We start from the raw sequence: 23,040 nt of genomic DNA on the forward strand, positions 1-23,040 counted from the left end.
AGTGTCCTGGAGATTGATTTTCAATTCCTGGAGATTCCAGGCCAATCCTGGAGAGTTGGCGACCCCAGACTAGGCCTACCTCTGTGCCGGGGTCAGTACTGTGATCTTCAGAACATTAGATTCTTTGCAGTGCCAGGATCATTGATGTGGCCAGTAGGAGACTGTCCTATTTTCACCACGAGAGACAGTATTGTGACCAGTAGGAGAATAGCCTCTCTTTGCCACTAGGGGCAACATTGTGACCATAGAGTAATTATGGCACAGAAGGAGGCTATTCAGCCAATTGAGTCCATGCCAGCTCTCTGTAGAGGAATCCAGTCAGTCCCATTCCCCCGCTCTCTATCCCCATAGCTCTGCAAGTTTATTTCCCTCAATCCAATTTCCTTTTGAACTCATTAATCATCTCACTTCCGCCATCCAGTAGGAGAGGGGCCTTTCTTCACCATGAAGAATGGAATGACTGTTTGGATTTGTGGTAGAATTCCTGCCTCGGAGTGCAAGGATATAATCTTGTTTCGGGTTGGAGGCCTGAGCTCCAGCTCTTCTGGATTGACAGACAAGAGGATAATCACATCAGGATGGATGTAATGTGTTCCTCGCCCCCTCATTATAAGAGTATGGGTACACATAAAACCCTCCTGCCATACAGGCCTAACCTGTTTACTGTAGTCTTATTTATCCCATTCCTCTCTCTAGTCATCCACCGCAGATTCCTCCATTACTTGAATCATTATTAATTGACCAAAATGCGATATCTTGACAGCTTACTGCAGGATGGTTTGCCTGGTCTCTGGGAGCCCTCAAGAAATGAGGACAGCTGCTGGGAAGCCATCTGCAGAATTAGTTTTTTTCTGGTTAGGATTTATGTATTTGGACAGCTTAAGCTGCAGAGGAAGCACGCGTGACTCGGATGTTTGCTAACTGGTCATTGGTTCTCTTTCCAGAGTGGTCATTGCTCTGTGCAGCGGCAATATGGACGTCCCCCTGACACGTCAGTGCCTGGACAGGGCCTTGGTCCTGGACAACAAGCTGTGTAAGTTCTCCCTCCATCTGGCCGACTGTGCTGGAGATATCGCAAAACTGCTCGAGATACTTGCTCGTGAAGAAGCACGGTGAGTACAGAGAAAACACCAGGATTATATTATAAATGTGGTATAGCTCTTTATGTGCTATCGTTACCGGTAATCCAGAGACCTGGGCTAAAAGTCCAGAGAATTGCAAGTTCAGGTCTCGCCACACTTACTGTATCTAGAAATAACAAGCTGGCGTTAGTAAAAGTGACTGTAAAGTTGTCAGATTGTCGTACAAACTCATTCAGTATGTCCTTCAGCGAAGGAAACCTGCCAACCTTACCCAGTTTGGCTTGTCTTTGACTCCAGTCCCTCAACCAATATGGTTGACGCTTCATGGTCTACTGGTTGTCTAGCAAGCCACTCTGTCCTCAGGACAACTAAGGATGGGAAATGAATACCAACATTGTCAGTGACACCCGCATCCTGAGAATGAATTTAAAAGATTAATTAATTGGAATTTCATGTTGAGTTCATGTTAAAGTTGAGGTCAGAATGGCTCCTTTGCTGATGTTGTGACTGAACTACTGTCTTGTGTTGTTGTCTCCCAGGTGATTTTAGGGAAAAATATTCTAGGGTACCAGCAAACCTCCATAGAAAATACATGTTTAAGGATGCTGGCAACATTACGGGCAGGTTTCACGGACAAACAGTATGCCAGCACACACTATGCAATCTAATGTCTGAAAAGAAGATTCATCAGAGATACTGAATGTCTTCTAATGCCCCATAGCTATGCTCAAGAGTAGCCAGCAGAAATAAGTAGGAAAAAATAGAAAAACTAAAGAAGCTTTTTTATATACCAGATATCAAAACAATACCTTGCATGTATATAACCAATTTATCGGAGTATTTTGAAGGAGTAACATAAGCTGTGGATAAAGGGTAGCCTGTAGACGTACTGTAGTTGGATTCCCAGAAGGCATTTGATAAGATGCCACATCAAATGTTATTACGGAAAATAAAAGCTCATGGTGTAGGGGGTAACATATTAGCCTGGATAGAAGATTGGCTGGCTGGCAGAAAGCATAAATGGGTCTTTTTCGGATCGGCAGGATGTGGTGAGTGGAGTCCCACAGGGGTCTGTACTGGGGCCTCAACCTTTTCCGATTTACATCAATGACTCAGATGAGGGGAGTGAAGCTAAATTTGTAGATGCCACAAAGATAGGAAGGAAAGTATGTTGAGAAGAGGACATAAGGAGGTTGCAGATGGATATAGATGGGTTGAGTGAGTGGCGAAAGATCTGGAAAATGGAGTTTAATGTGGGAAAATGTGAAGTTGTTCACTTTGGCAGGAAGAACAAAAAGCAGAGTATTACTTAAATGGAGAACGGTTGCATAATTCTGAGGTGGAGAGGGATCTAGCTGTTCCAGTACGAGTCACAAAAAGTTAGTATGCAGGTACAGCAAGTAATTAAGAAGGTTAATGGAATGCTATTCTTTATTACGAGAGGGGGTGCACATAAAAGTAAGGATTTTATGCTTCAATTATACAGGGCATTGGTGAGACTGCATCTCGAATACTGTGTGCAGTTTTGGTCTCCTTAATTGAGGAAGGATGTAACTGCATTGGGGGTGGTTCAGGGGAGGTTTACTAGTTTGATACCTGGAATGAGCAGGTTGTCTTATGAGGAAAGGTTAGACAGACTGGGCTTGTTCCCACTGGAATTTGGAAGACTGAGGGGTGATTTGGTTGAAGTATACAAGATCCTGAACGGCCTTGACAAGGTGGACGCCAAAAGGATGTTTCCTCTTGTGGGTGAGACAAGAACTAGGGGGCACTGTTTTAAAATTAGGGGTCGACCTTTTAGGAGAGAGATGAGGAGAATTTTTTTCTCTCAGAGGGCTGTGTGACTTTGGAACTCTCTGCCTCATAAGGCAGTGTAAGTGGGGTCATTGAATATTTTTAAGGCAGAGGTTGATAGATTCTTGTTAGGCAAGGGAATCAAAGGTTATCGGGGGTAGATGGGAATGTGGAATTTGAAACACAAGAAGATTAGCCATGATCTTATGTAATTGCGCTGGTAGATGATGAGGGAGAGACAGACGGTGCATCATCTGGGTGTAGTAGGACTTCATCAGAGATGGAGTCGTCTGTTTGCACTATTGATTTTGGCCTTCTCTGCCTATGGCGATGACCTAGTTGAGAACAATAAGGAAGACATTAAGCTCAGTGTATCAGGAAACCACAATTTCGTGCATTTCTCTAATGTGCCAATGTCTCAACATCAAATTAGAGGCGTTATCAGTTTGCTGGCTGGCTAGTCCACCTTTTCCATCTGCAATGAATTGGCTTCCCTGTTCATCTGCAATCTCCAAAAGGTCCTGTTCAAAAGGCATTATCACTTTGAGTTCAGCCACTTGTCCTCCGGTGTTAGCCTCTCCCTGGCACTGAATGTCTCCTTATCCTGTATGACAAATTGGAGAGTTATTAGCATGTCAAGAGGTACCCAAGCCCCTTGTCCCCCATGCATCTGCATGCCACATACTGACCACACATTCTAACTGGTACCTAATTGCCTTATCATGCACAACTGTCACATGGTCTGGTACCGATGATGACCATGCATTTCCCAGCCTGGCCTCTCTCCCCAAAGTTACATTGTTTGACATCCTCATGAGAGGCCCTTTAATGCAAATCCACATTGCCACTTACCCTGGCTGATTGGAGGAGGTCGTTCATCCTTTAGTGGCACTGCATCCACATTCATGTGTGGACCCCACAGCTGCTCATCTCCTCTGTGATCTCCATCCAGGCTGCCTTGCGGGAGGGTCTCCTGTTGCCATCTCTGGGGAAGAGCACCTGCTGTTCCTGGACAGCCTGGAGGAGAACCTGCAGGGAGGCATCGCTGAACTGTTTGTCCGTCTGAAGACATCTTAATGAATTGGGTGGGGAGTGATCGGCGTCCAAGAGGACAAAGTTGCAGATGAAAGGGGACAGTGATGGGGGACAACTGATGGAAGGTTTCAAGAAGGATGGAGACTGCAAGTCACACAAAAATGTGTTGTAATTGCATGTGTTGCGTTCCCTGACATGTGAGTGGAAGTGGCACCCACTTCTGGTCCCACTGTCAGGAACTGCGGTCTGTTCTTTAATTTCTGCCTATGGACACACACACACACACACACACACACACACACACACACACACACATACATACATACACACAGACATGCACACACATACATGCACATACACACATATACACACACGCACATATAGAAACAGACACAGACACACAAAGACACAGACACACACACACATACACACTTCCCTACAAACATTTGCAAATGACAAACAACTGTACAACACGGACACTGCCAAATATTTTACATTATAAGATATACAAGCAGAATTCTGAAACAACAGTCAGATTTCAGGCGACACACAGCCATCAAGGTACCAAGTTATTTTTATTTAGTGTATTTTACACCTTAAAAAGAGACACACCCCCACAAAGCTTTCTGGAAGTGTTGTCACCAGTGCCTAATTGCAATTGTGTTTCCCCCATGTCTAAGGACTATGAAATGTTTTCAGTCAATTTCAGGAAAATATTTTTTCAGGGGATGTGGGCATCGCTGGCAAGGCCAGCATTTGTTGCCCATCCCTAATTGCCCTTGAACTGAATGGCTTGCCAGGCCATTTCAGAGGGTCTGGAGTCACATGTAGACCAGACCAGGTAAGGATGGCAGTTCCCCGAAGACCATTAGTGAATCAGACGGGTTTTTACAACAATTAACAATAATTTCACGGTTGCCATCATTGATGGCTAGCTTTTAGTTCCAGATTTATTAACTGAATTCAAATTCCACCAGCAGCCATGGTGAGATTTGAACCCATATCCCCAGGGAATTAGCCTGGGTCTCTTGATTACTAGTACAATGACATTACCATTACACCACCGTCTCACCCTAAATACTTGCTAGTAAAGAATTTTTTTAATATATAAAATATAAAAATATATCTGTGTGTTCTTAATATGTTATATATATATAAAAAAAACACATTTTTTAGCAGCCATCTCCTGGACTATTTTAGGGAAGAATAATTTTCACTGTCGAGTGTAATGTTAACACTGGGCCAATGATGATGTGCAACACGGGTAAAATTACATACTGTACAATGAACATATGCGAAAAACAGACACCTGATGCCAGTTCCCTAGGCACCCGTAATTCACAGATTTCGTTGTACTTGGCCCATCAAGTGAACCTTTTTCTTAATATGAACCACCTGGTCTAATCCCATTCCCCAATTGTTGTCAATGCTCCCTAACATTCTTCTTTTTTTTCCTTATTTCCTTTAAAGAAAATTTATGGACTCTTACTTTCATTATTGCTGCCTTCCATTCACTCTATTTTCTCTCCTTCTTTCTTGCCTCAAGAGTGTTGGATATTACTCAGGAACGGGCGTTTGTCACCTCGGATATCTTCAGTGTTAAGGTAAGAGAGAATCAAAAGTTGATGTCAAATGAGTTTGGTATTGGTATTTTGCTGTCAGACATACTTTCACTCGTAGTTCCGACTGGGAGAATGGATAGCACGATGGCACTTGGATTCAAATTCAGCACTGGTTGGACAGAATGAATGGTGTCTCCCCATCGCACAATGGATAACGTGAAGCTATCCATCCCCAGGACCTAATGAACTCAAACCTGAGGAGATTTCTATGGGGTAGAGTCTCAGTCAAGGTGTGAGTTGGGGATTCAGAAACTGCTTTTGGCCACTAGAGGTGTTGGATTGTCAGTTTACCCTTAATTTATTTAAGAGAACAAACCAATAAATGAAGTCAGGACAGTGGTGGTTGAATATTATAATAAGCAGGCATTTGTTCAGTGCTTGTTGGGTAAGGGTATTAAGGGATATGGAACTTCATCAGGTGGGTGGATTTGAATTGCAGATCAGTCATGGCTTAATAGAATGGCGGAGCAAGTTCAAAGGGTTGAATGGATCTAGCTGAGACAGCCACTGGATATCATTTCTACAAAGAGCTAAGCTGTTGATTACCAACATCTCTGGATAATATGTTCTCGTATGCTGACACACATTAGCATTCGTCACTAGCTGGGAGATCTCACTTGGTTGTGTCACATGCATAGAAGTGAAGAGTTGCACTGGGTCAGCAAGGGGTGCTTTGGGGGTAAGGTGGGGCTGGGAGCGGTAAGAAGGGTTAATGCACCTCTAGCGCATGTCTCCACCACACTATTGAATTCCCTGCCTTCAGTTGTCTGGGTTCCCCACCCTGGGATTTCCTCCTTTAACCTCTATGCCTGCCTCTCATCCATTAAACCCCCCAACCACCACGCCCCCCCCCCACCTTGAAACATAGCTCTTTCACTAAACCTTCGGTCACCACCTCCGAGCATCTCGTTCAGCCAAGGTATTTTAGTACTCTAATAGACACCTGGGCTCTCAGCCAAGCATACTTAATGAAGCTTGGCTGAGAGGCCAGACAACTATTAAGTTTGTTGAAACAGCTTTGCCCCAGAGAAAACATTATTTGATCGACAGCTCAGGCTCTCTGATCTCTGCTGTCAATTTCATAATGTTTGTTTACACCAGTTAAGTGGTTTCCAGAGTTTGTGGGGTTTTTTTATTGACACCTTTAAGAGTCTGGCTGAATGACACTTTAATTAGCTGAAGACTTTTTTTCAACATGGGAGAAAGTTATGAATTACTTACTTTATTAAAAATCTCTCTTTTACAAATTCCACTATGCACTATAGGGCTCATTGGTTCTAGGCAGTGCATTGCGGCTCAATTGCCATGGAAATGCCATAGATTGACATAAGGTATATGAGGGGCCATAGTGGGTGGGTGGAAAGGCAGGGCTTTACATAGGGGGCATGAGGAGCCATGGTGGGGTTGAATGGAAGTGCCATAGTTGGCATGGGGGTATGAGGAGCTGTAGGGAGTGGGTGGAAGGGCAGAGCTTGGCAAGTGGGGAATGAAGGGCCATAGGGGTGGATGGGGGTTTGTAACTTGGCATAGGGGCATCAGGAGGACCTTTTGATCTTACCTTTTAAAAGATCCCCTCATGCAGAATCTTCTGAGGGGCCGTGAACCAAGACTCCTTAAAAACCTGGCGCAACTCCATGAAAATTGCAGAGTACGTAGGAGATGCCTATCTCTGCAATGGAGCTGGCCAGGTCGGGGGGTCCGCCTGATGAGGACTTTTGACAGGAACCAGCCCACGCCCTTAAAAGGCACTAAATCAGACAAAAATGGGGCGGTGAATGCCGGAATTGGGACCCGCCCGCCAAATTTAAAGAGCCCCCGAGTCATCCCGACTTGGCGAAAATCCAGGCCACAGGGGCGGAATCTTCCGTGCCCGTTGGCGCCGGGCGTGTTCAGCGGCATGAGCGGACAATATGGCGAGAAGGCCAAAAATCGGTTTCAAATGTCGTAAAAGCCAGTTGGCAATCGTCTGCTCTGCCCGTCGATGGCGGGCAGTGTTTCCTGCCATCAGGAACCTCATTGTAATACATCTGCACATCATTATAAGCCCAGCTCGCCTGAATCATCACCCCGCACACCCCCATGCTGGATCGACGTGTTTCACAACTGCATAAAAACGACATGCACGTGGCGGATCCGCAATTCGCTCGGGACTTTGAGGTTTGTTTGCCTACCATGCTTTGGACAGCACTCACGGTCATCGGCGCCAGGCTTTGCAGGCAGCACCACATCATTTTTCGGTGGAGGGCTCACAGGCAGAGATGGTTTTTCAACCGCTGCAGGGCTAGGGCTTGCTTGGGGAAGGGGGAGTAGTTGCTTCAGGCAAGGGCAGAGGCCGCAGGGCAAGGGCAGTACTGGGGAAGGAGGGTATCCCAGGGTGTGTGTGGGGGGCACAAGTTGATCTGTGCAAGTGACCTCAAGATGGTGAGGGCTGAGGAGGCAGTCTCCAGAGGGGCTGAGGCCAGATGGACACGTGAGAGTGTGTGTGAGAGAGTGAGAGGTGATGTCCCTTGAGCTGGCAGTGAGTGAGATGCCAGTGAATGTGTGATGGGCTTGTGAGTGGGCTTGTGGGTTTAGAGTGATGGTCGCCTGACCTTGGCGGCACAGATGGGATCATCCATTCTCTATCAGCATTGGCTGGCCAACCTCTTACGTGCAGCATTGGCACTGATCACCACTGCCATCACCTACCAAGCCAGAGTGGTAATGTTGCTGCCCCTCCTGCGGCCAGAGCAGGGGTAGAGGACATGACGATGGGCCTCCACGGCGTCCAAAAGGCACTTGATGGACACATCACTTAACCGGGGTGGGGGATGGTGTCTGCCGCCTTCTTGCATTTCGAGGCCATATCTTAATTGGAGCAGTCCTGTGCTGGAAGCACTGAGCGGTGTACGCACGGCTGCACTTTAAATGTGGCACCCGGAGTGATGAAGCAGCGAGGTGACGGCGTGGTGGGAAAATGAGAGCCCATCCGCCATCAAAACAGCATGTTTCCTGGGAATGCATGATTAATGAGGCAGGATTGGGACAGTACGGCGTGAATAGCTGCCATTGCGGCTGGTGGGTAAAATGTCCTTTTTCCCGCCCGCTATCGCACTTAGTGCAAGTCTGGGACAATTCCAACCACAGTATCGGCACTGACCACCAACATATTGACCACAACAACCACCCTACACAGTATTGATACTGACCACCCCAATGTCTCCACTCTCTACCAAACTGTTCTCAGGACTGTTGCCATCATTGCTGGATTAAACCCAAGTCAGAATACCAAGATAACTGTTAGAATCAGCAACTTGAAGTCTCGATGAATGAATGAGAACAAGGATTTAAACTTTACAACCTGCTCTCGATGATCTGAGGGATTCATACCTACTGAGACACTGCTGCTAAGGTACATCGCTTGGGACTAGCAGGAGAGGCCTAGTACCCAATCAGTGACCATGCTCTGGTGTAGGAATATTTTATAGCATATTGGGCTTGAGGAAAGGAAAGGCAAAATACACTCTGCATTGTTCCCAAAAGGAAAATGAACACATTCATCACATACTGGGGAATGATAAAAATCCAAGATGAAATAATTTCAAAGCCATGACTGATCCATTTGTTTTAGTAACGCTGCTATTCTGGTCAGCCCAGCTGAATAAAGCCTCCTGAGAGGTTTACAAGAGGGCCAACTAACTATGTAGCTGTTCGACATACAAGCACAGCTGATGCTTAAAGGAAATGGTGAAAGTGTAAGGTGAAATGAAAGGACCTGTTCCAGGGTTGATGAATGAACACTATCCAACCCCATGGAGCCTCAGGGGCAAAATCTGCCAGACTAGTCTGGTTTTGATAGAGTCTGGCCTGTTCAGTCTAGTTCCTTCAAAAGATGTTATATCCACCCTGTCAAATCTGTAACTAGTCTGACGTAATGTAATCAGCCCTCTGGCTGTCAGTAAGTGGACACACTAAATTTACTTCCTCTCAGATGAGTTATCTTCTGTGATTTCACTAAACATGAGGAGGCCTGAGGCCCACAGCCAAAGCAAACATTCCCATCTCTCCCCAGAGCTTAAATCAAATGTTAAGGGCAGGCCTTTTTGCTACACAAGCTGGGTGTTCCTAAACTCTGGAATCTCTACGCCATATGTTCAAAATTAAAAGAGAATGAATTATCAGTGGAAATCTACCAGAAATACACAGCTTCTGAAACAAGTCAATCTCAGCTAATGTTTCGGGTGTGAACTGTCAAGTGAGGCTTGGAGTAACCTGAGTTGTTAGGGTGCCTGTTTTAACCTGGGAGTGACATAGATTTAATACAGTAACTATGTCCAGCCAAACCCTAAAGAGACCACATCGGCTCATGTCATGAATAGTTCTACCCTGAAGTTCCAATAAAAACTCACATTGTATTCCCACCATCTGGGGGAGCAGAGTTAGGTTCCTTTGGATCAGATCTCCATTCTGTGTAGAGAATGAGTTCACAGCAGATGGACATGGATGATAGATAACCGATGGTGTTCATAGTGGTTTTCAATTCTGCCAGAGCAATGGTTAAATAATGATAATTATTTACCATTGACAGGGCAGAGTGGCATATGTGGGGAGCCATTTTCCTCCATTTGTGAGAATGCACAGCTAATGGATTAGATCCAGACCATTGACAGCGTGTGACTGACTATCATTCACAGGGTCCACACTCACAGGGTCAGACATGGATTAATACATTCACTGAAGTACTGACAGGGACAGTCATAAACTAAGAAATTCACTGAAACACTTGTACACTAACTCATTTTCATTGTGGTTATTGTAACAGGACTAATGGACTAAGTCAGTCAAACCTAAGGTTAAATTTTGCCCGAGTTTTGCTAAACGTCAGACAGGCAAAACCCAATGGTCTTTTAGATCCATGGGGACCACAATTTGAAAACCCATGCAAACGCATTTTCCAGAGAGATCTTACAATCGATTCACTTGTGCAGCCTTGCACTCCAACTCTGTTCCTTTGATCTTGGTTCTTTGCCATTCTTACCGGCTCTATTTTTGCCGTTTTTGAACCGTGGATCGCTGCAGTTTGGCAAAACCCAGAGGTTGAGTAGCTTGGGTTTGTGTCAGGTTGACAAAAATTTGGCCGCCACTCACTTACTCTGTAACCACGCACAACTGTCTTGTTCTCACATTGTGATAACTACAGACAGGATGACGCTGTTTGGAATGATCCACGGCTTCAGTGCCAATATTCCGCCGGTCACTGGTCACTGTTTTAAGAAACCTTCTTCAGTAAAGTGAATCACCACTCTGATTCTTTGCTTCCACCATTTTTGAGCTTCCAGCAGGTTCTTTGAGGTGATCTTACTTCGCCAACCCGTTACCAGGAGCCTGTCACTCCTGATGAGGGAATTGTAAACCTATATGTGGCAATGTATATTACTGGTGTGTTGTAACAGGAACCTTATGTAACATTTATAAGTGGTGTAGCTGTGTGCTGTAACAGTCCCCTTGAATTGTATAATTATATAATTGTATAATTGAGCATCTCAGAGGCTAGGAATCCTGCAGCAAGTAACTCACCTCCTGACTGCCCAAAGCCTATCCAACATCTACAAGGCACAAGTCAGGAGTGTGATGGACTACTCTCCAGGTGCCTGGATAAGTGCAGCTCCAACAATACACAAGAAGCTTGACACCATCCAGGACAAAGCAATCCATTAGATTGGCACCTCAACAACAAACATTCACTCCCTCCACCACCGAGGCACAGTGGCAGCAGTGTATACCATCTACAAGATGTACTGCGGGAACTCACCAAGTCTCCTTAGACAGCACCTTCCAACCCATGACCTCTACCATCTAGAAGGACAAGGGCAGCAGACACATGGGAACACCAACACCTACAGGTTCCCCTCCAAACTACTCACCATCCTGACTTGGAAATATATTGCTGTTCCTTCACTGTTACTGGGTCAAAATCCTGGAACTCCCCTCCCAACAGCACTGTGGGTGTACCTATACTACATGGACTGCAGTGGTCCAAGAAGGCAGCTCACCACCACCTTCGCAAGGGCAACTAGGGATGGGCAATAAATGCTGGCCTAGCCAGTGATGATAACATCCCTTGAAAGAATAGAAAAAAGATGATTAAGGTACTGTTAATTATTAATATTAAACAAGTTTCCAATGGTAATTAAAGATGGGAAATGTAAGATGAAAAAAAGAGTTACCGAGCTATTCGACAGCAAGTTTCCCTGGACCATTTTTGTCACTGCTTTGACTACTGTGTAAACTGGGATTGGGTGTTGTGAAACTAATTATTTAATTCAATCAGTCATAAAGAGAACGGTGAGAATGTAGAAGTCGCTTCCACAGTGGGTAGTTGAGGCAAATTGTACAGATGCCTTTAAGGGGAAGCTAGATGAGCACATGAGTAAGAAGGGAATAGCAGGCTATGCTGATAAAGTTGGATGAGGAAGATGGTAAAAAGTTTGGGTGGAGGATAATTGTCAGTCTGGAGAGATTGGGTCAAATGGCCTGTCACTGTACTATATGTTCTATGTTCAGGTTTGATGGGCTAGATTGAGAAAATCTGTTTCCTCTGGTGGGAGAGTCTAGAACAAGGGGATGTAATCTTAAAATTAGAGTGAGGCTGTTCAAGTGGGAGAAATGGATGTTTCTTTAAAATATTTTTGGGAAATATTGTGTTATTCTGTGAAAAGGCTGTGTGTGTGTGTGTGTGTGTGTGTGTGATTTAATTCGGCTGGCGAGAGATTAATAGGAGACAGGTTGTCTGGACCGTTTAAAACATGAAAAGGATAGAGGTATTAGGTTTGAGGTACAAGTGAATAGGTTAGGTTTAACATTTGCATTTTTAGATAAGTGGAGAGTCTGTTTGAATATCAAAGGGGAGTCAGAGGTAGAAAGAAACATGTTTGCATCTTGCAGGAGTTCCGTAGGTAAATAGAAGTGAGGATATGACATTTTATTGACCTGGAAGCAAAGACAAGATGGAGACATAAAGGATCTTATATTTGGAAGGATTTGAGTTTCCAAGAGCTGTGTAAACAATGGAACCTGAGATGAAAGGAAAAGAAGAGTTACTGTGGAGAGCTTAGTTTGGCTGTAGCTGTTTGAGCTGTTGGGCTGTTGAGCTGGAAGTGTGAGATGTAGCAGCTGGGGTTTCAGTTGGAGCTGTGGCTGAGAGGGGATGCAGTTTGAATCAATCATCTGCCAGAAAATTCTTGGGCTAAAAAAGCAGTTTTATTCTGAAGTTTGGATTTTCACAGCAGAGTGAAAGAGAGTTGCAGGTCGTGGTATACCTTTACTGAAGCTACAGCAAGTTTGCTTTGGGTAATACTACAGGATTTTTTTATAGTTAAGCATTTATAAGGGACTGTTGCCTGGAAGGTGTTTACTTGTGGATCTGACAAGGTGAGGTCTTTTTAGGGGTATGTGTTGTAAGGCTAAGTTTAACTGTGCACCTATAATCTTGTGTGCTTAAGTTTTATTTTATTCTTGTTATTAAAACTTTTACTTTTAATTTTTAAAATCCCAAATGTGCTTCTGGACTTCTTACTGCTGAGATCAGTACATCCCCTTCTCGTTTTCAGAATACAAAAAAAGGGTATGACCCGTAAGCCAAATTTCCCTCTGGGATTCAGTTTACACAGCAATTAACATTGGCTGTGGTCACACCACAGGATGATGTCATGAAGATCTCCTTCATGCAAAGGTTAGGGCAAATCTCGGAACTTTCTCCCCCAAAATTCAAACTGAGACTGATAGATTTATGTTTAGGTAAAGATATTAAGAGATATGGAGCCAAAGCAGTTATGATACAGATCAGCCAAGATCTAATTGACTGGTGGAACAGGCTTGAAGGCCTGAATGGCCTCCTCCAGTTCCAATATTCTTGAAAGTGAGCAGGTGTAGAGATCTTGAGTGTTCCAGCCATCAATATCAAGGCCAATTTAATGACTTAAACTCTGATGTGCTAACATTTCTGAGCAGCTTATTCTGATCCTCCCATATCTCACTCTAGCATCCATCAAGGGGAGATGGTAGTGTAGTGGTAATGTCACTGGACTAGTAATCCAGAGGCCCAGACTAATGCCCAGGGGACAAGGGTTTAAATCTCATTGAATTTAAATTCAGTTAATAAAATCTGGAATTGAAAGCTAGTAACAGTAACCATGAAACTATCATTGATTGTCATAAAAACCCAGCTGGTTCACTAATGTCCTTTAGGGCAGGAAATCTGCTGTCCTTACCTGGTCTGGCCTACTGTGACTCCAGGCCCACAGCAATGTGGTTGACTCTTAACTGTCCACTGAAATGGCCTAGCAATCCACTCAGTGCAAGGGCAATTAGGGATGGGCAACAATTGCTGACCTTCCCAGTGACACCCACATCCCATGAAAAATAAAGAACAGTAAATTTGTTACGTAACATTCAACAATTTATCTTGAGTACAGGAGCAATACAGTTGGATTCTTTCTTGACTAGGTGCTTCTCCAGGACATTGCTTGATCCAAGGGCAGGAGGTAAACTTTGCAATTCAAGTTTTTGCATCATATAATTCAGGAAGCCAAGTTCTAAGAGGCTCAGTGGACTATTATTATTCATAATATTACTATCCATGTATGTCCAAATGCGTCTTTTAGATGACATCCTGGTGGTTTTCAAAGCAACCCCTATATCTGTTGCAGCAGTTTCTATTTTCTTGTGAACTTGTAGTCAAAACACTTATAGTTAATATTAAGCCTAGACTTAAGATCCTGAGTCTGTGCTGAGTTAGCTTATGTCAGGTAACATGGCAGTATTACAGATGCAACCAAAGACTGCACTATCATTGAGACGGGAAGATTAAATTAGGCAAGGTTCCCACTCCCAACACAGTGCCCCTGCTGGAAGTGCATGTCAGTGGATTTTTGGGTGACATCTGTATCTGACTGAGAAACAGCTTCTCTAGCCTGTTCCGCCATTCAGTTAAACCATGGCTGATCGCAACATCACTTCCCCGCTTATGTTCCATATCCCTTAATACTCTTATCCAACAAAAAAGAATCACTTCATAATGAGGGTGTCCGGAAATGCATGCCATGCACTGTCAGGGTTCCCACATAAATAATGGTTACTTAAAGATTCAACAGAACAGATACCCAGACCAAGAGAATTAGTCTTCTTTATCACCAGGAGGGAAGAAGGACAGTCCAGCACTCACCATCACAGTCCCACCATGGCCTCAACCCACCCAACCAGTGAAATCTTCCCCAGCCCTACAATCCTCCGAGATCTCTACATTCTTCCAGTTCTGGTCTCTTGTACGTCCCCAATTTTCAAGGATCGCTCCACCATTGTCAACCATGCTTTCAGCTGCTTAGACCCTAAGCTCTGGATGTCCTTCTTTAAGACCTCTCCAACTCTCTACTTCGCTCTCTCCTCTGCCCCTCTACCTCATTTTCCCCCTTTAATACACCCTGTAAAACCTACCTCTTCTGATCATCTAACCTAATATCTCTTTGTGGCTCAGTGTCATACTTCATTTTGTAATGTTCCGTGAAGTGCTATTGGGACCTTTTATTATGTTGAAGGAACGACATGAATGTAAGTTGTTGATGATGCTCCTGTGAAGCACCTTGGGAAGTTTCTACTACATTAAAGGTGCCATTTAAATGCAAGTTAACATTGTAATGGTGTCACCTACCTTTTCCCAAAGTCGTTCCTAGTTTCTATTTCATTCTTGAACGATGCTCTTAAGCAGTTTCTAGGTCACACTGAAGTCCTGTGCCACAGACTATCCAATGTCTGAAACTCTTCTGAGCAGTATGTTCCTATTGTCCAGGTTAAGGGAAAGAAGTTGGCATCTTAAACTGAAACATGTCAAGTCATCAAATCGCAGGGGGTATCTTACAATCATAAACACTTTCTTGACTTTGGAGACCACCGAAAGGGACGATCACTTTAAAAGTTAACAAATTTAAAAACTAAAGTGGGTCTCAGTCTTTGTCACTATCTGAACTGATTGTAAGCGTTCAGAGCATTGTTATGAAGATTTTGCCCTTGCAATTCTTTTCCACAATACCTCTGGGATGCAATGCTAGGGCGTGTGATTAAATTAATACACCAGAAAATAGATTTGGTTTAGTTCCAACATACACAAAGGAAGTCGCTCCTCTCTTCCGCTCGACTGCACTTGATCTCTGTGTTCTGATTCTTCAGAAGCCTCTCTCACAGAAATCACCTCAAGCCCCCAGCGCGAGTGTGCAGCATCTTTCTGAATAGCCAGGCTGACTGGTGTTTTGTTTGTGTCGCTTTGGGGGAACTTCCTCCCTCATTGTGATCACCAATTGTCTGCGTGCCAATCCACATCCCAGCCTGGGAAAGAGCTGGGAGATTCTACAAATGATCTCAGTCATCCCACCTAGTGAAGGGGGGATTTAAAAAAATCAATGTCGCCACTCCCCTTTGTTTGTCCAGGATCTGTGCCTGTGTGCAGGGGGCTTTGAGTGAAGATAGAATAAGTCTTGGCTGTGATGCCTCTCGCAGTTGGATAGTCTGCTGGTCCCGACTACCTAGGCTCAGACATGAGTGAGAGCAAATGGAACCATAGCACAATATGAATGATGACCATTGGGATGGAAGGGAAGGGAAAGGGAGGGCGGATGTGGAGTGGTCTCTTGAACTTCCTTCACCCCAACATTGGTGGCCATGCCTTCAGTCACCAAGGTCCTAAGCTCTTGAATTCCCTCCTACAGGAGCAAGGATGTCTTACTGCAGCTGTACAGGGCCTTGGTGAGATCACACCTGAAGTAGTGTGCAGTTTTGGTCTCCTTACCTAAGGAAGGATATACTTGCCATAGAGTGAGTGCAGCGAAAGTTCACCAGATTGATTCCTGGGATGGTAGAATTGTCATATGAGGAGAGATTGGGTCGACTAGGCCTGTATTCACTGGAGTTTAGAAGAATGAAAGGGGATCTCATTGAAACATATAAAATTCTGACAGGGATGGACAGACTGGATGCAGGAATGATGTTTGCTCTGGCTAGGGTGCCTAAAACAAGGGGGTCACAGTCTTAGGATACAGGGTATGCCATTTAGGACTGAGGAGAAACCTCTTCACTCAGAGGGTGGTGGACCTGTGGAATTCTCTATTACAGAAGGCTGTGGAGACCAAGTCACTGAATATATCTAAGAAGGAAATAGATTTCTAGGCTCCAAATTTTCGAGGGCATGGGGAGAGAGCGGGAAAATTTCTTGAGATAGAGGGGCCTTGACAGAAATCCTTGTATCCTCACTGGCTACGGGTGAGGTCCCAGAGGATTGGAGAATGGCCAATGTTGTTCCATTGTTTAAGAAGGGTAGCAGGGATAATCCAGGAAAGTACAGGCCGGTGAGCCTTACGTCAGTGGTAGGGAAATTATTGGAGAAGATTCTTCGTGACAGGATTTACTACCATTTGGAAGCAAATGGGCGTATTAGTGAGAGGCAGCATGGTTTTGTGAAGGGGAGGTCGTGTCTCACTAACTTGATCGAGTTTTTCGAGGAAGTGACAAAGATGATCGACGATGGAAGGGTAGTGGATGTTATATACATGGATTTCAGTAAGGCCTTTGACAAGGTCCCTCTTGGCAGACTGGTACAGAAGGTAAAGTCGCACAGGATCAGAGGTGAGCTGGCAGGATGGATACAGAATTGGCTTGGTCATAGAAGACAGAGGGTAGCAGTGGAAGGGTGCTTTTCTGAATGGAGAGCTGTGACTAGTGGTGTTCCGCAGGGATCAGTGCTGGGACCTTTGCTGTTTGTGGTATACATAAATGATTTGGAGGAAAATGTAACTGGGCTAATTAGTAAGTTTACAGACGACACTAAGGTTGGAGGAGTTGCAGATAGTGAAGAGGATTGTCAAAGGATACAACGGGATATAGATCAGTTGGAGACTTGGGCGGAGAAATGGCAGATGGAGTTTAATCCAGACAAATGCGAGGTAATGCATTTTGGAAGGTCTAATACAGGCAGGAATTATACAGTAAATGGCAGAATTCTTAAGTGCATCGACAGGCAGAGGGATTGGGTGTACAGGTCCACAGGTCACTGAAAGTGGCAACGTAGGTGGATAAGGTAGTCAGGAAGGCATATGGCATGCTTGCCTTCATTGGCAGGGTTATTGAGTATAAAAGCTGGGAAGTCATGCTGCAGCTGTATAGAACCTTGGTTAGGCCACATTTGGAATATTGCGTGCAATTCTAGTCACCACATTACCAGAAGGATATGGAGGCGTTGGAGAGGGTGCAGAGGAGGTTTACCAGGATGCTGCCTGGTCTGGAGGTTATTACCTATGAGGAGAGGTTGGAGAAACTCGGATTGTTCTCACTAGAGCGACAGAGATTGAGGGGTGACTTGATAGAAGTTTACAAAATTATGAGTGGCATGGACAGAGTAGATAGTCAGAAGCTTTTTCCCAGGGTGGAAGAGTCAATTACTAGGGGACATAGATTTAAGGTGAGCGGAGAAAACTATAAAGGAGATGTACGGGGCAAGTTTTTTACGCAGAGGGTAGTGAGTATCTGGATTCCCTGCCAGAGGAGGTGGTGGAAGCAGGTACAATAGTGGTGTTTAAGAGGCAGCTTGACCAATACATGAATAGGATGGGAATAGAAGGATATGGACCCCGGAAGTGCAAAATGTTTTAGTTGACATGCAATGTGATCGGCGCAGGCTTGGAGGGCCGAAGGGCCTGTTCCTGTGCTGTACTTTTCTTTGTTCTTTGTTCTTTGATAAGCCATAATCATATTGAATGGCATAGCAGGCTCAAAGGGCTGAATGATCTACTCCTGCTTCTATTTTCTATGTTTCTATCTATCTCTCTACCTCTTTTTCTTCCTCTAAGGCATTCTCTAAAACATCTACCCGTGACCAATCCTTTGGTCACATCTGCACTAATATCACCTTGATTTGTACTTCTTTCAATCTAGTATACTGATTTTACTGCTCACGATGCATTCTCCGCTACACTGGAGACGCCAAACACAGGCTGGGTGAACATGTTGCGGAACATGTCCATTCAATCTGCAAGCGTGATTCCGGTCATTATACTTCTCTACCCCAGTCCCATGTTGTCTGACTTCTATGGCCTCGGTCTGCAACAAAGCTCAATGTAAACTCATGGAACAGCATCTCACCTTTTGATTGGGTACTTTACACCCTTCTGGACTCAACACTGAGTTCTACAATTTTAGATCATAACCTCTGCTCCCTTTTTTTGGACAGCAGTTGCTGATGATTCTGCTGTTGCCATTTACACCTCCTCTAGACCGACCTTTTGTTTCTTTCCTTCTCCCATTACCATTCCCAGTTTCCTTGCACCATTATCCCTTTTGTCATTTAATCTCTCCTACCTTCCACTTATCACAGACCTTCCCTTTTATTCTTTCCTTCCCACACCTTGCCCAACCTCCATTCTTGTTTATAACCTGCTAGATCTTCCAGTTTTGAGGAAAGGTTATCGACCTGAAGTGTTAAATCTCTTTCTCTCTCCACACACGCTGCCTAACCTGTTGAGTATTTCCAGCATTTTTGCCTTTATTCCTAATATCTCCATCCGTGGTGCGGTGTTAAATTTAATGTCTACTGCGAAGAGATGTTTTCTGTGCTGAGGACACTATACAAATGCAAACTGTTATTGAGAACTGATGTCGCGGCCCATGTTGATTGATTTTTCAGGTTACCTGTGTGATCGAGGTCCGAGATAGGATGCAAGCTCTACAGTTGCAGAGGACCCTGAGCGAGCGCTACGCCACGTGCACCTGGCTGGAACAATAAGAAGGCTGGAGCAGAGAAAGAAAAATGGGTTTCACTGGAAGAACTCAACAGGCGTAGAACATCATATTTTGAAGTAGCTTAGACAGCAGGTGTATGGCTCTCATGTGGCCAGTCACCCGTGGTGAGTTATTCAAGGTGGGGCCATCAAGCCAGTCATATCGGGTATCACTCCACTAAGTCCTAAAATTCAGGTTGATGCTCCAGCACACTACTGAGGGAGTGCCGCACAGTCGGACATGCCGTCTTTTGCTATAGGACATTGAACTATGGCTCCAACTGCCCTCTCAATTGGATGTCAAAAAAAATCTAATGTCGCAATTTTGAGGAAGAACAGGCAAGTTCTGCCCTGTGTCCTGGCTAATATTTATCCTATTGTCTCATTTCTGTTCTTGGGAGCTTAAACTGAAGCACATATTGGAACATTGGGCACAAGAATCACACACTGGGTCTATGTATCACAATACTGGGCGCAAGAACTAGTTCTGGACATCACAGTTTAGGAACGGTATGTTGGCCTTGGCGAGTGCAGTGTAAATTTATCCAAAATGATATCTGAGTTGGCGGGGGCGGGGGGGGGGATTTTCCCACCTCTTAGAGGCAGGGAATGGGATTTTAAATAAAAGTGCGTCAGGGCGGCTGCCTGATTTCTAGCCCCCCGCCTGCTTTTCCCAGGAGTGGACTGCCTGCCCAGATGGCAGCCCACCCAGAACCAGCTAGAAGCCAATTAAGGCCATTAAAGCAGCAATTAGCCAGCATTTTTGAGGAGCGATGGCATTTTGCCAGAGGCACATGGGAGCTCCGCTGTGTCTGCAGCTGGAGAGCACAGCAGGAGGTCAGAATGCCATGAGATGACTCTATGGAGCCACCTTGAAATGATCAAACATCTTTCGTTCAGCAAATCCACAAGCAAATGCTTCCAATTGGAAATTTTCTCCTGCAGACAGATCCATCTGACAGTTCCAGCCATTAATACTTGGATACTGGCTCCACCAATGTACCTCCTTCTGGTGGCATCCTCTCCCTTGCCAGACAGACTCTTTTGCGCCTGTAAAGAGTTTGGTTTGACCATCAGCATCAGGAAGACAAATGTCATGTTAGAGGATAAAAGTAAAATACTGCGGATGCTGGAAATCTGAAACAAAAACAGAAAATGCTGGAAAAACTCAGCAGATCTGGCAGCATCTGTGGAGAGAGAAACAGAGTTAATGTTTCGAGTCCGTATGACTCTTCTTCAGAGCTGAAGAGAAGTGGAAATGTGATGAAATTTATACTGTTTAAGGGGTGTGGGGCAGGTGGAGCTGGATAGAAGGCCAGCGATAGTTGGGGACAAAGGAGGGATTGACAAAGATGTCATGGACTAAAGGACAGAGGGAGTGTTAATGGTAGCGGTTAGTGCTAAAAAAGGTGCTGATAGTGGCATAAAGGTAGGAAAGCAGAATGTGATAATAGCAGGAAAAGGGTAGCATTGTGTGAAAGAACAACATGGAACAAGTAACAGTTGGCCCTGTAGGGAATGGGTGGGGGGAGGAGCAGTGGTGGGGATAAAAGGATAGAAAATGGGATGGAAGGGGGGTTAAAAAGGGGGATAAAACCACGGATAAATGAATGAAAATAAAGATAAAAATGGATAAAAAATAAAAATGAATGTAGAGAAAAGGGGATTTAAAAAAGGGGGTGAGGATGGAGGAGTGAGTTCACGGTCTGAAGTTGTTGAACTCAGTATTAAGTCCAGAAGTGCCTAATCGGAAGATGAGGTACTGTTCCTCCAGTTTGCGTTGGGCTTCACTGGAACTTTGCAGCAGGCTAAGGATGGACATGTGGGCATGAGAGTAAGATAGTGTGTTGAAATGGCAAGTGACCGGAAGGTCTGGGTCATGCTTGCGGACAAACCTGAGGTGTTCTGCAAAGTGGTCACCCAGTCTGCGTTTGGTCTCCCCGATGTAAGGGAGACCACATTGGGAGCAGCAGATGCAGTAGACCAAATTGAAGGAGGTGCAAGTGAAGCGCTGCTTCATTTAAAAGGAGTGTTTGGGCCCTTGGACAATGAGGAGGGAGGAGGTAAAGGGGCAGATGTTGCACCTTCTGCAATTGCATGGGAAGATGCCGTGGGAAGGGGATGAGGTGTTGAGGGTGATGGAGGAGTGGACCAAGGGTGTCCCGGAGGGAACAGTATAAATTTAATCACATTTTCACTTCTCTTCAGCTCTGAAGGAGGGTTATACCGGATTCGAAACGTTAACTCTGTTTCTCTCTCCACAGATGCTGCCAGACCTGCTGAGCTTTTCTGGCATTTTCTGTTTTTGTGTCATGTTAGAGGATGTTGCCATACCATCATCTGACAGAAATGACAATGTGACATTGGAGGTTGTTGAGAACTTCACATATCTAGGCTGCACAGTCATCAGCAATCTGTCACTTGATGCTGAGGTCAACACGCGCATCGCAAATACTGCAGCTGTTATGCACAGGCTGAGTAAGAGTGTGGAACAACGGCAACCTGACTGAGAGTGTACCAAGCCTGCGTCCTCAGTGCACTCCTCTGGAGTGGTGAGACCTGGACATCATATGCAAGGCAGGAGAAATGCTGAACAGTTTCCATTTTCGCTGTCTCAGACGTATCCTCGACATCTCCCGGCAGGACAAGGTCACCAACTCAGAGGTCCTGGAACATGCTAATTCCATCAGCATACACTCGTTGCTAAGCTAACAATGTCTGTGCTGGCTCAGCCTCACTCATTGGACGGGTGACAGCCATATACCCAAAGACCTTCTGTACGGTGAATTGGCCACTGGGTCACGGCCTGCTGGATGTTCGTACCTCAGCTACAATGGGCAAGCAAGATATGAAGATGGTGATCATTGACACTGACAACTGGGAGACAGTCACCAAAGGCCTTGATCTCTGGAGACTGACTGTTTGGAAGGGCATCGGAAGAGGATAGGAGAAATGAAAAGCTTAGCTGTCTGAGAAGAGGGCCCAGAGAAAACAGAGGCCATGGAATCCTGCACCTTCTCAGCCCGTTGTACAGCCAATGTGTCAAAGGCTCGCCTTGTCAGAGTGGAGCTCCTGAGCCACACCAGACAATGTTTAACACAGAGCTGACTACCACAGTGCAAACCAATGTCTCACAAGACTGAAGGCTGCCAGGGTCAATGGTGTAAGAGATGCGAATTAGCAGCACAACGTACATCATGCTTGAATTTCCTTTCCATTGAGATAATGGATGTATAATGTGTGGCTAATCTACCTGTGTTACACCATCGGCTAAAGTTACAATTATCCCGGTAGCTTTCCAGAGGTCATTTCCACATGGAGGAGGGGCAGCGACCAGGAACACTACAGCACATGTAACAGAATTGACAATTTTCTAAACATTGGGTTTATGATTTTGTTGCACATGGAGGAAGCTTTACTGCAGACCTGACATGCAACTACCTTGTCTCTCACTTGTGGTGGGATTTTAATGTTAAAAAAGAATCTCAGTGCAAAAAACAGCCCAAAATATTACAAAAGCTAGAAATGTGAACCAAAAACAGAAAATGTTAGAAACTCTGAACAGGACAAGCAGCTTCTGTGCAAAAGAGAGTCTATTAATGATTCCGGCATAATCGTTTTCAAGAAAGAACAAAACTTTCTTTTGTATAGCAACCTTCACAGCCTCAGGAGGTCCAAAAGCACTTCACAGCCAATGGTACTTTTGAAGTG

General features: G+C 44.9%; 1 protein-coding gene and 1 long non-coding RNA gene across 2 annotated transcripts in view; one reads left to right on the forward strand and one right to left on the reverse strand.

Moving 5' to 3' along the window:
- Nucleotides 1-19,582, forward strand: part of LOC144668533 (L-threonine ammonia-lyase) — a 58,429-nt gene extending 38,847 nt beyond the window's left edge. Inside the window, exons 9-11 of the mRNA XM_078530664.1 lie at nt 945-1,112; nt 5,458-5,515; nt 19,236-19,582. Of these exons, the coding sequence (XP_078386790.1) occupies nt 945-1,112; nt 5,458-5,515; nt 19,236-19,334 (325 nt within the window). The 3' untranslated portion in view covers nt 19,335-19,582. The remainder of the gene's footprint in view (nt 1-944; nt 1,113-5,457; nt 5,516-19,235) is intronic.
- LOC144668534 (uncharacterized) lies at nt 1,907-19,337 on the reverse strand. Its single transcript, XR_013573517.1, has 3 exons — nt 19,241-19,337; nt 3,343-3,480; nt 1,907-3,211 (listed from the first exon to the last, which is right to left on the reverse strand). It is a non-coding gene; the product is annotated as an uncharacterized LOC144668534 (long non-coding RNA).
- Nucleotides 19,583-23,040: the final 3,458 nt, after the last annotated feature.

The sequence above is a fragment of the Cetorhinus maximus genome, chromosome 27, assembly GCF_964194155.1.
Source record: "Cetorhinus maximus chromosome 27, sCetMax3.hap1.1, whole genome shotgun sequence".
Taxonomy (NCBI): Eukaryota; Metazoa; Chordata; class Chondrichthyes; order Lamniformes; family Cetorhinidae; genus Cetorhinus; species Cetorhinus maximus.